The sequence below is a fragment of the Pan paniscus genome, chromosome 23 (genome assembly GCF_029289425.2).
Source record: "Pan paniscus chromosome 23, NHGRI_mPanPan1-v2.0_pri, whole genome shotgun sequence".
Classification (NCBI taxonomy): Eukaryota; Metazoa; Chordata; class Mammalia; order Primates; family Hominidae; genus Pan; species Pan paniscus.
Window position 1 is genome coordinate 60,090,112 of NC_085927.1, and position 15,136 is coordinate 60,105,247.

At 63.2% G+C, this 15,136-nt stretch overlaps 1 protein-coding gene and 1 long non-coding RNA gene across 8 annotated transcripts; one reads left to right on the top strand and one right to left on the bottom strand.

Annotated features, from left to right (window-relative positions):
• The first annotated feature begins 674 nt into the window (after positions 1-674).
• TRABD (TraB domain containing) lies at positions 675-14,692 on the top strand. 7 transcript variants are annotated; one of them, XM_034949187.3, is made up of 10 exons: positions 675-798; positions 7,906-7,972; positions 8,515-8,593; positions 9,341-9,507; positions 9,928-10,068; positions 12,286-12,396; positions 12,494-12,633; positions 12,920-13,092; positions 13,172-13,283; positions 13,442-14,692. In XM_034949187.3, the coding sequence occupies exons 2-10, from the start codon at positions 7,940-7,942 to the stop codon at positions 13,614-13,616; spliced, it is 1,131 nt and encodes a 376-aa protein (XP_034805078.1). In that variant the 5' UTR covers positions 675-798; positions 7,906-7,939; the 3' UTR covers positions 13,617-14,692. The 7 variants fall into 7 exon arrangements, with proteins under 7 accessions (XP_034805078.1, XP_063459244.1, XP_063459243.1 ...); XM_063603174.1 differs by having other exon boundaries at positions 679-769; positions 12,482-12,633; XM_063603173.1 differs by having other exon boundaries at positions 685-798; positions 12,482-12,633.
• On the bottom strand, positions 6,803-13,290 carry LOC117977500 (uncharacterized). Its single transcript, XR_004668676.3, has 4 exons — positions 13,153-13,290; positions 10,753-10,868; positions 9,232-10,076; positions 6,803-7,467 (listed from the first exon to the last, which is right to left on the bottom strand). It is a non-coding gene; the product is annotated as an uncharacterized LOC117977500 (long non-coding RNA).
• Positions 14,693-15,136: the final 444 nt, after the last annotated feature.

Sequence of the window (15,136 nt, forward strand, 5' to 3'; positions counted from 1 at the left end):
GTCCCCCTGGAGGCCTCCGGACCATTGGAAGTGACTGAGCGTCCGGGTCCGTGAGGCCGGGGGTCGGCCCGCCCTAAGACTCCCACCTGGTCCCGGTTCTCCGTCCGCTAGGCTGGCCGCGGGGCCCCTGGGGCCCGACCTTCCCGGGGTGCCCCAACCTGCGGCAAGGCCGAGGTCCCGCTGAGGCATGAGTCCCGGGTCGGGGACGGCTCTGGGCCGACCCCCGGAGGACGGACTAGGCCGAGAGGGAAGGGGGCCGGGCCGAGGCCATGGCAGCGCGTTCCCTGATCCCGTGTTCTCGGCTCCTCGCGTCCCACTATCGGCTGTCCCTTTCGTGCGGGACTGACGGCTCACAGAACAGTTACATTTCAATATCATTCGACTGAAAACCATCCTGTGGACGCCGTGCGAGCATTGTCCCCATTTCACAGCTTGGGAGCTGCGACCAGAGAACGTGGGCGCGCCTCGCAAGGCCGTGACCGCGGCGGGACTCGAACCCTCTCTCCTGAGTGCGCGCCGATGTTCCTTAGGACCCGGGAGCGCCGGGGAGGGGCGGGGGCCTCGCGCGCTACCCCCTGGGAAGTGTAGTCGGAACTTGCGGGCCGGGGCCAAGCAGGAGGCGCGTGGGACTACCCTTCCCGGCATGCCACGCGGCCGCCTGCGCCCTCGGCCCGTCCGCCCCGCCCCGCCCCGCGGCCCCAGCCCGCCCCGTCCGTTGAGGGCCCGCTCCGCATGGAGGCCGGCTGAGGAGCGCCGCTGCCTCGCCTCGGTACGCCGCGCGGCGCGGACGGCGCGTGGGTGAGGACGGGGCCCAGCACCGAGCGGGGGGCGGGCCTGGGTCAGGGCCGCGGGGTGACTGTGGGGGGGCGGGGGGAGCGAGCCCGAGTCGGGGGGTGGGGGCCGGGGGCGGAGGGGGGGGGTCAGGCCTGGGTCAGGTTTTGGGGCCGGGGTAGCAGGTCGTGGGGGTCAGGCCCGGATCAGGTTCAGGTTTTGGGGCCGGGGGAGCAGGTCGCGGGGGTCAGGCCAGGGTCAGATTCAGGGTTTGGGGCTGGTAGAGCAGGGTCGTGGGGGGCCGGGCCCGGGTCAGGTTTGGGGGCCGGGGTGGCAGGTCGTGGGGGGCCAGGCCCGGGTCAGGTTTTGGAGCCGGGGGAGCAGGTCGTGGGGGTCAGGCCCGGGTCAGGTTTGGGGCGGGAGCAGGCCCCGCGCGTCCCCTGCCACCGCTGCCGGGAGCGGCGCTGCCGAGGAGCGGAGCCCCCCAGGGCTGGGGCGGGGAGGGTCAGCGGCGGCCTCGCGGGAAGGCGCGGGTCGGACCTCGAGTCCCAGGGTCCTCGCGGGTCGGGAGGGCCCCAGCTACCCCCGCCTGCCGCCTGCGGTGGAGCCGGCCGAGGTGAGAGTGGAGGAAGGCGGCCCAGGCTTGCGGGTCTCTGGGGGTGCTGGGGGAGGCCGAGCGGGAGGCCCCGGACCCCCGTTGTCCCTCCGGCCCCGCTGAAACCTGGGGCTTCGCTCTTCTGTAGGTGCCTTTGCCCTTCAAGTGGAGCAGAGCGGGGTTCCCATATGGGCGAAGTGGACGCCAGATCGTCCCCCGCTGCGCGCAGCCCAAACTTAAAAGGTCTTTTTAACTGAGCTATCATGAAGCTGCCGTGTGTCTTTGTCAAAACTCTTACAAGAAAAATGGAGTGGGAGCTGTCTGGGCACTAGCGTCCCAGAAACAACCAGGAACTTGTGGAGGTGCTAAGCTCCCTGCGGGGACTCCCGCAGCCTCGGTAGCCTCCAGATGGAAGCCTCCTAGCTTTCAGGTCCCTGAAGAGGCCGTGCAGGCCGCCAGGCTCACTGCGCTGTGTGTCTCTGCTCCCCGCTTGCTGCCGCCGCCCCTGCAGTGTGACTGGTGGGGATGCTGGCCAGCCTCGCCGGAGGCCCTGATGCTGTGGGGTCCGAGGAGGGGGCCTGGCAGGGTGGGTGGGTGGCAGGAGCCTGTGGGGCCCCCTGCATGGTGGTCAGTGTGGGGGCTCTGCATTGACTGTGACCAGGTCCTGGGAGGTTGGGGGCTGCCAGGTGTGCTGGCAAGGAGGCCTCGGGCTCTGGCTCAGGTGTGTTTCCCGTCTCCCAGCTCTGCCACACCTGCGTGAAGCGGTCCCGCCAAAGCCGGGAGGGGTTTCCTGTGGCCAAAGGTGCCAGGCCTCAGAAACAGGAAGCAGGGGAGATCAGAGCTCTGGGCCACACCCTGGTCCCTCCAAGTTTGTTATTTCTGCAACCCCCAGGTCTGACCAGTTTGGAACCTGGGCTTTCTGAGCCGGTCTAGTGGGTTGGTTGAGAGATGGGGGTTTTTCTGGTAACTGCATTTGGTGCTAGCCAGTTTTTGGTCTGCACTAGGAAGCTAGGCTGCAGTCTGGGAGGCAGTTTCTAGTGGGGTGAAGGGGATAAGATGGGTGTCTTAGCTCTAGCTGCTGTAACAAAGCATCACAGACCAGGAAACTTTAAAAAACAGCAGGCTGGGCTGGGTGCGGTGGTTCACGCCTGTAATCCCAGCACTTTGGGAGGCCGAGGCGGGCGGATCACCAGGTCAGGAGATGGAGACCTTCCTGGCTAACACAGTGAAACCCCGTCTCTACTAAAAAATACAAAAAATTAGCTGGGTATAGTGGCAGGCGCCTGTAGTCCCAGCTACTCGGGAGGCTGAGGCAGGAGAATGGCGTGAACCCGGGAGGCAGAGCTTGCAGTGAGCCGAGATCATGCCACTGCACTCCAGCCTGGGCAACAGAGTGTGACTCTGTCTTAAAAACAAAAATGAGGTCTTGGCCTGGCGCAGTGGCTCACACCTGTAACCCCAGCACTTTGGGAGGCCGAGGCAGGTGGATCACAAGGTCAGGAGTTCAACACCAGCCTGGCCAAGATGGTGAAACCCCATCTCTACTAAAAATACAAAAATTAGCTGGGGGTGGTGGCGCACGCCTGTAATCCCAGCTACTCGGGAGGCTGAGGCAGGAGAATCGCTTGGACCTCAGGGTGGGGGAGGTTGCAGTGAGCCAAGATCACGCCACCGCACTCCAGCCTGGGCGACAGAGTGACACTCCGTCTCAAATAAAAAAAAAATGAGGTCTCGCTAAGTTGCCCAGACTGGTCTTAAACTCCAGACCTCAGACAATTCTCCTACCTCAGCCTCTCCTGAGTAGCTGGGGCTGTGAGCGAGTAGGCTCCTCCCACCATGCCTCACTGGTGCTGGGAAAAAACTTAACAGAAATTTATTTTCTCAGAGTTCTAGGGGCCGGACGTCCCAGATCAAAGGTGCTGGTCCCTGGTTGCCATGCAGCCTCCTGGCTTGTAGACGGGCCCCCTCTCGCGGCGTCCTTACCCGGGGGAGCGAGAGCTGCGTGGCGTCTCTTCCAGGAGTACTAACCCCGTCATGGGGGCTATGCACTCATAACCTCATCTGAACCTGATCACCTCCTGGAGGCCCTGCCTTCTAATACCTTCATAGTGGGAGTTAGGGCTCTAACCTGTGGGTTTTGGGGGACACAGTTCAGTCTGTAGCAGTGGGACCTGAGCAGGCAGGTGGGATGCGCTGTCTGAGGCTCCCACTGGATGTCAGGTCCTGGGACAGAAGCCCTGCGGGACATTTCGGATGCAGACAGCCGTCTCTGACGCCAAAGGACTGTAGATGCCGCTCTGATTTTGTGTCCTAGGGCCGCACACCTCAGGCAGAGCCCTAACGGATGGGCTTTTGCGCACAACAGATGTCCTCCTGGGGCCGTTGGGAATTCTCAGAGGCTTCGTCTGCACAGAGGATCATGGTTTCCAAAGCCAGATACCCCTTTTTACAGATGAGGGACAGTGCTTGGAGAACAAGTGTCTTCAGAGGCAGTGTCTAGGGTCTCCTGAAATCGGGCTGCTAAGTCTTTTTTTGCCCTGTGGGTCTCCACCTCGTTCTCTGCCTTCGGGACAGACCGTGCTGCGGCAGAGAAGCTCGAGGCCGAGGCTGACCGCTAAAGCAGCATCTGAATGTGGCTTGTGCTTGCGGCCCAGAGAGGGCCTCCTGTGTGGGGCAGGTGGGATGCTCGCCCTGGAGGCAGGTTCCCGCCATAAACGGAGGCTCCTGCCCAGAGCATCCTGCCCAGGGTAGCGCTGGGGTCTGAGATCTGAGGACCCTGTCTGCCGGCTACCCATGCTCAGGAGGCATGTCCCACAAATCGTGTTCAGCACCCACCCCAGTCCTGCTCAGTGGACGTCCGTGCGGGGCAGGGAGAGTGAAGCACAGCTGATCTGATACAAGCGTCTGGCTTCCTGCCAGGCTGCACCGCTTCCCAGCGGGTTGGCCTTGCAGGTAACAAGGCCAGAAGCCACTGCGAGGTTCCCTGGGGCAGTGCCAGCACTGGGGATTTGGGAAGGAGAGATGTCTGTCCCCCCGGAGGGGCAGCCAGGGTCTCCTGGTCTCTGCTGATGGGCCTGAGCGTATCTGAAAAGGACAGGTAGAAAGGGGGTGGCTGCAGCGTGCGCTGGCCGGACCCCAGGTGATGCTCTGGTGGGACCCACAGGGGGTGGCTGCAGTGTGCGCTGGCCGGACCCCAGGTGATGCTCTGCTGGGACCCAGAGGGGGTGGCTGCAGCGTGCGCTGGCCGGACCCCAGGTGATGCTCTGCTGGGACCCACAGGGGCTGGCTGCAGCGTGCGCTGGCCGGACCCCAGGTGATGCTCTGCTGGGACCCAGAGGTTGTGGGGGTGGGAACCAGGTGGGTGGTTCTTCAGACATTGTCTCTGAAGACACTTCAGAGTCCAGGCTCAGCATCTGTGGCTTTTGGGCCAGGGCCTTTTGCTCACCGCCAGGCAGCTGGGAGAGGCTCTGGGCCCAGCCATAAATGTCTGAGAGCACAGCTGCCTGGGAGCAGGCTAGAGGGAGGAGGGCTGGTAACCTGAAATCACACCCTAGAGCTCTCCAGGGGCCTTGGCGAGGAGGGAAAGAGAGTGTTGAGACTGTAAGAGTGACTGTCAGAGACGTCCCCCAGAATCACGGGCTTTAGGTGCTGGGGGGGCCTCAGTGACCTTCCCGCCTGGCTCCCTGCGGGCAGCACGCCTCTGCTGAGAGGTTGCAGGGGCCAGGGCTGGGGGCTGGCACTGCCTCTGGTGGCGCTGACATCGTCCTGCTCAAGGCTTGGCAGCCGGCCCAGGAAAGCTTCTCTGCTCGCCCTGACAGGAGACCTGTGCACGCCCACCCCATGGCACGACTGGCGTCAGGACCAGCGCCTGCTGCTGCACCGAGACCCTGCCCTGTCCATGGCCACAGGCGTACCCTAGGCCGGCCTCAGAGGCGGGTCTGGCCAGGCTGGGTGGAGGGTGGGGGCTGACCGCAGACCTGGGGCTGCCACACCCATGGGGGAAGGGCTGTGGCGACGTGGGCGCCTCCTGTTGGCTGGGCCGACGCAGCCTCCCGCCCGGCTGCACAGGAGTTTCTTTAAGGAGTTTCCCCGGTGTACCTCGGCAGCCTTGCGCTGCTCTAATGGTCCGGACTTCCGTGTGTGAGTTTCCCCCGTGCGCCCCGGCAGTCTTGCGCTGCTCCTAAGAGTTCTGGCTTGTGTGTGTAGCTAGACCCAGGGAGGCGGCCGTCTCCCGGACCGGGTGCTTGTCTGGGCTGGCTGGCCTGGCGGCTGCTCACAACAGCTTCCGGTGGGTTCCGGTCGGGTTGCATCGTGGAGCTTTCACCTACAAAAGGGGAAGGAGGCGGCCCAAGGGGCCGGGGCCTGGTCCTGCTGTGCCAGCAGCACTTCCTGGATGTGCCAACCGTTAAGACGCCCAGGCCAGGGTTGGGTCCAGACTCAAGCCCAGGTGGCAAGGAGTGGGACCCCCTGCCAAGGCTGTGAGGCCCCATAGGGGAGCCTGCCTGTGGAGCGGGCCCCCCTTGCCCTCTGCAGAGGCTCAAGGCCCCCGGGGACATGAGCCTGGTGTTTATCAGCTATCTCCTTCGTCTCAGCTGACCTCCCCTGACCATGGCCCCATTGCACCACCCACCCCAAGCCAGGCCAGTTCCTCTCCCAGAAGTCCCGGCTATCCAAGAAGAGGGCAGGGTGGGCTGTCCAAGAAGAGGGCAGAGTGGGCTGCCCTCTTCTCGGTCAGCTTCAGATGGGGCCTCTGGTTGCACTGAGACAGGCCTCTTCCCCTGCTCAGAGCCATCCCTGCTCCCCCAGCCCCTGAGCTGCCCTCCTAGACACTGCACAGAGAGCTCCTTCCTGTTCACAGGTGAGGACACCCGAGCTTGGAGGCATCTAAACTTGGATGTGCGTGGCCAGGACCCAGCTGGGTCTGTGAGTCCTGGCTGGGGCCGGGGTCTGTGCCTGCTGCGGCTGTGTGCCAACAGGGTTTGCAGAGGAAAGGAACCTGACATAGCGTCTTATTGCTCATTGTTCCTTTTTCTTATGAGTTCTGAGAAGTGGGCAGCAGTAGTGACATGAAAATGACCCCAGATGCACGCAGGCATCAGTGCAGAACCCGGCAGTGGCCCCTCTGAAGCACATCCTACAAGCCCCGTCGTTTCCCCTCCAGATGCTCGTGTCTGACTGACGCACACACTTCAGGACAAAACCACAATACCTTGCACGACTAGACAGCTCAGAATGGTTTCCAACGGCTCATTTTTATTTTTTACTTTTTTTTTTTCTTGAGACAGAGTCTCCCTCTGTCACCCAGGTTGGAGTGCAGTGACAGGATCTCGGCTCACTGCAACCTCAGCCTCTCGGGTTCAAAGTGATTCTCCTGCCTCAGCCTCCCCAGTAGCTGGGATTACAGGTGTGCACCACCACGCCTGGCTAATTTGTGTATTTTTAGTAGAGATGGGGTTTCACCAGGATGGTCTGTGTTGGCCAGGCTGGTCTCGAACTCCTGAGCTCAGGCAGTCCATCCACCTTGGCCCCCCAAAGTGCTGGGATTACAGGTGTGAGCCACCGCGCCTGGCCTGTTTGGGATATTTTAATGATTCTGCCTGGTGACACATCCATCCGCCAGGACATGCATGAGCCATTAACTTGGTAAACAGTCACTCCTGGCATTCCGTGGCTGAGAACATTCAGGAAGAGCCACATGGTGCGGCAGGGCCTGTGGCCAGTCTCAGGACAGCCTGCTGGTCCCTGGCCCCGCCTCGAGGGGCTCCGCGCAGGTCTCGCCGATGCTCTGTGGGTCTTGGCCGGTGCGTGCCTCTGGTCCTGTAGGCGCCTGGCTGTTTTCTTCCTTCCCTCAGGCTCCTGGGCCCCCGGCCTGAGCTCCTGGTTTCTCTCTGAGAGTCTGTGGGGAGCTGTGATGCCTCAGGGCAGCCCCCTCGTGTGGCTGCCCCAGCCTGTCCGGGTTTCTACCGTGGTTCCTTCCACACCATGTTTGTCTCTTAAACTGGGAGAGAAGGTCTTAGCTCCAAACACGTTGATTTGTGTGCTTTGTGGATTCCTCCGTCTGTACTGACTCTGTGCCGGTGTTGTTGCCCAGGCTGTAGTTACTGAAAGAGGAAGTGGCTTTTGTACAAAGGCCCTGGGGTCTTTGCCATGTGTCAGCAGCTGCGTTGCTGTGTCCTGAGATCATGTGTGGACCCCAGGGCCGCCTTCCTATGTGTGCCCGCCGTGCCGCGGTGAGGGTTGGGCAGCTCTGGCCCTGTTCTGAGTGAGGCCTGTGCACCAGCAACCCGCCCTGGGCCCGTCTGCGTTTGGCTTATGCTGGGGTGTCCGGGGACCTGCTGGCCTTTCCCCACCCGGGCCTGACCCGAACGGACCCTGGACCTCAGTAGCCTTTGATGGGCAGGAGGCATTTGGGGATATGGGGGAAGGAGCCCCCAGGCCCACCCAACAGATGGTTCTAGACTGACAGGGCACTACGCGGTGAGTCCTGAGCCAGGCCTGGGGCTCCAGGTGGAAACCCCGCCTCTCATGCCTCTCCTCAGGCTCCCCACGGGTGCAGGAAGCCGCCGCCCGGCCATGGACGGGGAGGAGCAGCAGCCACCGCATGAGGTGAGGTGGAGGCTGGGCTGGCTGCACAGAGACGGGGCGGGGGCTCCCCACTGTGTGGGCTCTCGGGGTCGGGGGGCTTCCCCACTGTGTGGGCTCTCGGGGTCGGTCCCCCACTGTGTGGGCTCTCGGGGTCGGTCCCTGGCTGCTGTTCTGCAGAGGTGATCTTCACAGGGTTCTCCAGGGCCAGGCAGGAGGCACCTCCGAGGGAGAGGGGCGCTGGGCTGAGGTGGCCTGGTGGCCCTGTCTGCCCAGCTTGATGGCAGCCGTGCCGGTGATGGCCAAGCAGGAGGGGTACTGACAGTGTGGGGCCTGGGCTCTACGGAGGCCCTGCTTTTCAGGGTGTGTGGTACACAGAGCGGCCACGGGTCCCTTTCCCGGGTACGTGGTCCGTGCAGCGGTCATGGGCCCTCGTTTTTCAGGGTGTGTGGTCCACACAGCGGCCACGGGTCCCTTTCCAGGGTACGTGGTCCGTGGAGTTGCCACGGAGCCCTGGCTTTCTGGGGTGCATGGACCCTGACTTGAACTCTCCTTTCCACCTGCAGGCCGACGTGGAACCTGTTGTGCCGTCGGAGGCTTCAGAGCCGGTGCCCAGGGTGCTTTCTGGAGACCCCCAGAACCTGTGTACGTGTCCCTCAGGGTCCTGGCACGTTCCCCGGTGTTGGGCTGTTGAGTCAGGGAGGAGGGGGAGGCAGCCAACCACTGCCAGGGGCTTGGAGCTTGTGGTGAGCAGGGGCCCTGGCCGAGACCTGAGGTAGGTGCTGCTAGGCCTGGTGCCACCCAACAGCAGCTGCTCCTGGGCCCTGCCTGGCAGTGGAGCCTCTTGGAGGGGCTGCAAGCAGCACAGGCAGGCCCCTGGGCATGGGGGGCTCTTGAGCACAAGCAGTGTGAGCGGCACGGGAGTCCCTCCTTGTGGGGTGGGGAGTCCCTCCTTGCTGTGGCCTCAGCCTGTCCCTCCTGAGTGGGGTGGGGTTGCTGTGGCCTCAGCCTGTCCCTCCTGAGTGGGGTGGGGGGGCCCGTTTCGCCTCAGAGCCCCTCCCCTAGCTGAGCCCCCTGCGGCACCTGCCCCCACTGTCCCCCACACCGAACCTCATCCACAGCAACCCCCAAGGTCGCCCTCATGGGGTGTATGGGGCACAGGACTCCTGAGGCCCTGGCTTCTCAAAGCCGTCCAGCTCACAGAGGTGGTAGCCGGTGTTCCCATCACTGGGCAGGCAAAGCCTGTGGAGTGTGACGCTCGTCAGGGGTCTTGTGCTCTGTACCTGTTCAGTTCTCAGAACCCAGGAGGGTTCTAGAGCCCAGGCTGCCAGCGGGCCCGGCGGCATCCTTGGGGTGGGCCCGGCACCACAACGGCCTGTGCTGCTGTTGCAGCCGATGTGGACGCCTTCAACCTGCTCCTGGAGATGAAGCTGAAGCGGCGGCGTCAGCGGCCCAACCTGCCGCGCACTGTGACCCAGTTGGTGGCTGAGGACGGGAGCAGGGTGTACGTGGTGGGGACAGCCCACTTCAGCGACGACAGCAAGAGGGACGTTGTGAAGGTGAGCGCCGCCACCCGCCACAGCCCGGACACAGGTTGGTGTAAGCTCCTGTGTCCTGCACTCAGGGACCTCCCGGCAGGGCCCGTGTGCCCGTGTGTGTGCACCGCAGGCCGCCTGCTTCAACACTGTGGTCCCTGGGAGTGGCAAGGTGGGCTTCCTGCCTGGGAGCCGCAAGGTGGGCTTCCTGCCTGGGAGCCGTGACGGCCTTGTGCGTTTTCCCACTTAACAAGTGAACAAGCCTCACAGCTTCCTCTCTTGTCGCTTATAGAATTAAGCTGTCACTACAGCAGCGGGGTTAGCTAGCCCTGGGGTGACGCCAAGGCTGGCTGCTCCTGGGATGGGGCCCCTGGTGCTGGCGTCAGCTGTGCTGAGGGGCAGGGAGCGGCTGTGTTCTCGAGGTGTGACCTGTGGCTGTTGCAGACCATCCGGGAGGTGCAGCCTGACGTGGTGGTCGTGGAGCTCTGCCAATACCGTGTGTCCATGCTGAAGATGGACGAGAGCACGCTTCTGCGGGAGGCCCAGGAGCTCAGCCTGGAGAAGCTGCAGCAGGCCGTGAGGCAGGTGCGCAGCTGCGGGCAAGGGTCAGGGTCAGGGTCAGGGTCGGGGTCAAAGCTACCTGTTTGCCTGTTGCCCAGGTTCCTCTCACAGCCCATGCTCCCAGTCAGTGTGGCTGTGCCTGGCCTGCCCTGGGGATTGCCGGGTTAGGGACCTCCCCTGGGCCAGGAGAAATGAAAGAGGCTCCATTACCCGGTTTCAGGCAAGGGAGGAGGAAATGGGTGGCTCTCCAAGCTGAGGCAGGGGCTGGTCACCCGAGGACTGGGTTGCTGAGCAGTTGCTGGGGATGGGTCAGGTCTCAGTGCAAGGTTGGCCCCCCAGGTACCACACCCAGGCCCAAAGTGGGTGGGGCTCAGGGCTCCTCCTGTCCCCACTTCTCCAGCCTTGCAGTGACCGGAGAGGCAGGACTTTCTCATTGCTCTTTGTGTTTTCGGTTTTTTTGTTTTTTGTTTTTTGTTTTGAGACAGTCTCGCTCTGTTGCCCAGGCTGGAGTGCAGTGGTGCGATCTTGGCTCACTGCAACCTTCGCCTCCTGGGTTCTAGCGATGCTCCTGCCTCAGCCTTCTGAGTAGCTGGGATGACAGGTGCCTGCCATCACACCTGGCTAATTTTTTGTATTTTTAGTAGAGACGGGGTTTTGCCATGTTGCCCAGGTTCATCTCAAACTCCTGAGCTCAGGCCATCCACCCACCTCAGCCTCCCAAAGTGCTGGGATTACAGGCATGAGCCACCGCGCCCGGCCAGTCTTTGTGTTTTGAAAGGGGACGCAGCACGCCTGACCCCAGCCCTGGTCAGTTTACCTTCCCCCTGTTCAAAGGAAACAATTATAATGAGATCTTATAGAGATGTCCCTAAACGTTTGGCGCCTGCCTTTCATTTTTTAATTTCTCCAGATGAGGCAAGTCACCAAAGAAGACCTCTGTGGGCCGTCTTATAAAGGGCAGTCCCCGGTCCAGCCAGGGCCCAGCACTGGGCAGCCTCCCCAGCAGAGCCTGGGGCCCAGTGATCTCGAAGGGGCATAGAATTCGGCAGTGCCGTGCTGCTCACTGCTGCGGTGTCACAGAGGGAAGGGGGCGTGGGGCAGGGTCTGGGAGACACCAGGTGTCCGCTTCACCTGTCCCCTCCTGGGGGACACTCGCTGTGCCCTGGTGTCTAGGTTTCTACTGGGGTTGGTCACAGGCACGTCTGAGCTCAGACCCCAGCCCCTCCAGAGGTGGAGTGGGTCCCAGTGGACCAAGGCCCCGTGAATGTCTCATCCTAAGTTAGCCTGGGCTCTCCAGGGTGGCCTGGGCCCCCCGGAAACACGGGCACTCCATCAGGCGGGACATTCCCAGGGCTCATGGCTCAGGCCCAGACCGTCCCTGGGCTCGTGCAGGTGTGAGTGATTGCCCGGCGCTGTGTGGCCCCCGGGGCTTTGCTGCCCTTCTGTGGGCATCATCTCCTTCACACATGGACACCCCCGTGGTGCCAGCCGGCCGGTGAGACAGGGGCAGTAGGCCTCGGGCTGTGGCTGCTGAAAATGGGGGTGGCCTGGTGTCCGCACCAGCAGTGCTGTGCTGACCTCAGCAGGCAGGTGTCAGTGGCGAGGCCCCTTCTCCAGCCTGCCTGCCCAGCACCCAGCATCTGTGCCAGCTCAAGGCGGCCCCTTCGCAGCACGAGACTGCCTCATGAAGGCCTTTTCTTCTTCTTCTTTTTTTTTTTTTTTGAGACAGAACAGTCTCACTTTGTCACCCAGGCTGGTGATCTCGGCTCACTGCAACCTCTGCCTCCGGGGTTCAAGTGATTCTCCTGCCTCAGCCTCCCGAGTAGCTGGGATTACAGGCACCCGCCAGCACACCCAGCTAATTTTTATATTTTTAGTAGAGATGGGGTTTCGCCATGTTGGCCAGGCTGGTCTGAGAGAGAACTCCTGACCTCGTGATCCGCCTGCCTCAGCCTCCCAAAGTGCTGGGATGACAGGCGTGCGCCACTGCACCCAGCCCGTGAAGGTCTTTTCTGAAGGGAGCTACTTTTGAGAAGTGCCTGTTGGGACAGAACTCCCTGCTCTGGTCTGACCCTCTGCATGCTAGGGTGGTCCTGCACCTGTCGGGGAGGGGGCCAAGGACACAGCACAGGGCTGGGGCAGGGCTCTGCGCTGGTGCTGCCTGCCATCCCAGTTCTGCCATTCCCCCAGCGCATCCCCCCACCCGCCCCTCCAGCTGATGCCTGCTCCCTCTCTCTGCAGAACGGGCTCATGTCGGGGCTGATGCAGATGCTGCTGCTGAAGGTGTCTGCGCACATCACCGAGCAGCTGGGCATGGCCCCAGGCGGCGAGTTCAGGGAGGCCTTCAAGGAGGTGGGCACAGGGCGAGGTAGGGGGTGGCCACAGGGATGTGGCTCACAGGGGTGGTCCGGGGTTCCCACTGCTCCCCAACACCCAGCCTCTGCTCCAGGCCAGCAAGGTGCCTTTCTGCAAGTTCCACCTGGGTGACCGGCCCATCCCCGTCACCTTCAAGAGGGCCATCGCAGCGCTCTCTTTCTGGCAGAAGGTCAGGCTGGCTTGGGGCCTGTGCTTCCTGTCAGACCCCATCAGGTAGGGCTGCCCGCGGGACCCTGGGCGACCTCTTGTCAGACCCCATCAGGTAGGGCTGCCCCGGGGACCCCGGCCGGCCTGCAGGGTGGTCTGTGGGAGGCTCCAGGCCCTCCTGTGCAGGTCCAAGCGCAGCCAATCCTCACTCAAGGCCTTCCCTGCCCTTTCCTTCCGCCACAAATCCCAAACAAACGTGCTGTGGTCCCTGCCCGGTGTCCACAGTGCCAGCCCCCCCCCGCCCCCAGCCCGTTGCCCATCCCTGCGGGGCTGCAGCCATCCCTCTCCACAGCAAGGATGACGTGGAACGCTGCAAGCAGAAGGACCTACTGGAGCAGATGATGGCCGAGATGATTGGCGAGTTCCCGGACCTGCACCGCACCATCGTCTCGGAGCGCGACGTCTACCTAACCTACATGCTGCGCCAGGCCGCGCGGCGCCTCGAGCTGCCTCGGGCCTCTGACGGTGACGGCCGCCCGCAGGCGTGGGACCCCCTGTGAGGCTGAGGCCCGAGCAGATACTGACCCCTTGTCCTTCCCCACAGCCGAGCCCAGGAAGTGCGTCCCCTCCGTGGTCGTGGGCGTCGTGGGCATGGGCCACGTGCCTGGCATCGAGAAGAACTGGAGCACCGACCTCAACATCCAGGAGATCATGACGTGAGTGCCCGCCCCTCCCTGCAAGCCCCACCCCACAAGCCCCCAGGTGGAGGCTGAGCCCCCTGGAGGCCAACCACATGCGGCAGTGACCCAGGCGTGGGGGCTGGGGTATGAGGAGCCCACCCCCAGCCAGGCCCAGCGCCCCCTCCCTCCCGCAGCGTGCCCCCGCCGTCCGTCTCCGGCAGAGTGTCTCGGTTGGCCGTGAAGGCCGCCTTCTTCGGCCTGCTGGGCTACAGCCTGTACTGGATGGGCCGCCGCACTGCGAGCCTGGTCCTGTCGCTGCCCGCCGCGCAGTACTGCCTGCAGAGGGTGACCGAGGCCCAGCACAAGTAGGAGACTGCTCCCCGCCCGCTCGGGCCCCTGAGGAGCCAGTGCCCCCGCGGCACTTCTGGGTGCCAGGTGCATCCTAGCCCGCCCGAGGCCCCTGCCACCCCCCATGGGGGTCTGGGCCCGGCTTCGCCTGCCTTCCTGGGCCAGTCACCCCTCCCCCAGCCCACCCAAATAAAGGATTATTTAACTGTCTGAGCTCAGGCCTCCCGGCAGCCCCTCCCCTCCCACACTGCAGGGGCCGTTCCCCGGCTTCTGGACAAGACACCCAGCTCCGAGGGGGCAGGGGCTTGTAGGAGGGGCCGAGGCGTGCGCTGCCCTCTCAGCCCTGGTGGCGGGCGGGGGACAATGGCCACTGTCCCTACCTCACTGTGCCTTCCTGTGCTCCGGCCACAGGAGCGTCGGCCCAGGGGCGGCTCCTGGGGGCTCCAGGGCAGACGAGACTGGGAAAGGCCCAGCCCTGGAGCTCCAGCCGACCCCACCGTGCCCCTGGCATCCTGGCCCTGGCCGCCACCTCCCTGGCACCGTCTGCCTGCAGGGATTCTGTGTTTTTGGCTTTTTTAATGTCTTAAAATCTTTTACTCAGGTAATTTTAATTTCAAAGAGAAAAACTGAAGTAAATGTCAAAAAACACCAGCCTTAAATCCAGAGGGACAGAATTCGTGTTCTTGGGTCTGTCCCGAGTGGGCTCGCGTGCAGCCAAACATCAGCTCTGGGTCCAGGCGTGGCCTCAGCTGGGAGCCTGTGTCCTGAGCCCCTGGAGCAAAGGGGTGCCTGGGGTGTCTTGGCCCTCTCTGGGCAGACAATGTGTGCACCTATGTGGAAGGCCAAGGACATGGGCTGTGGCCAGGCCTGTCCCGCTCAGGCCCCCTGCCCGGCGGCCGTCTGTGTGCGGGGCCTCCCTCCTGGCTGTCCAGGACACGGCCCGTGCAGCCCCAGCCTGGACCCAGGCCATCTCTGGTTGTGTCTGTGCCGACTCAGTGTTGAATCAAATCAGGTGTGCGTCAGGAGTCGGCTGTGTCCTTCCTGCCACACTCGGGGATTCATTCCTTAGAAACTGAAATAAATTCTAATTTTGGAAACTCCTGTTTTGTGACGTGTGAAAATGGGGTTCAAGTAATGAAGGATCCCTGCCTCTTCCCCCGTGCTCCAGTGCAGCGGGTACTCGTGGCCCTGCCGGGGCCCTGGGGGAAGGAACTTGCCTGGTTTCCAGCAGAAGAGACAGAGTCACTGTCCCTCCATGCTGACCTGTGGGACCCTTCTCACCCACCAGGTGGGACGCAGGTGGCCTGCTGACACTCAAGACCCTCCATACCCAGTCCCACCAGATTCCAGAGTGTGGACCAGACTGAGCCAGACTGGGGCCCCGGGGGGTCGAGGAGACAGATCAGGAGGGCCCAGGGCCTGGGGAATGGGGAGGGGTAACACCTGCCAAGGAGGATGCTGGGAACGGGCGCCCAGAGCGGCCGGGGGGAGGGGGCTGCTGAAGAGGGAACGGTTGCTGTGGGCTGCAGAGGTGGGTTGGG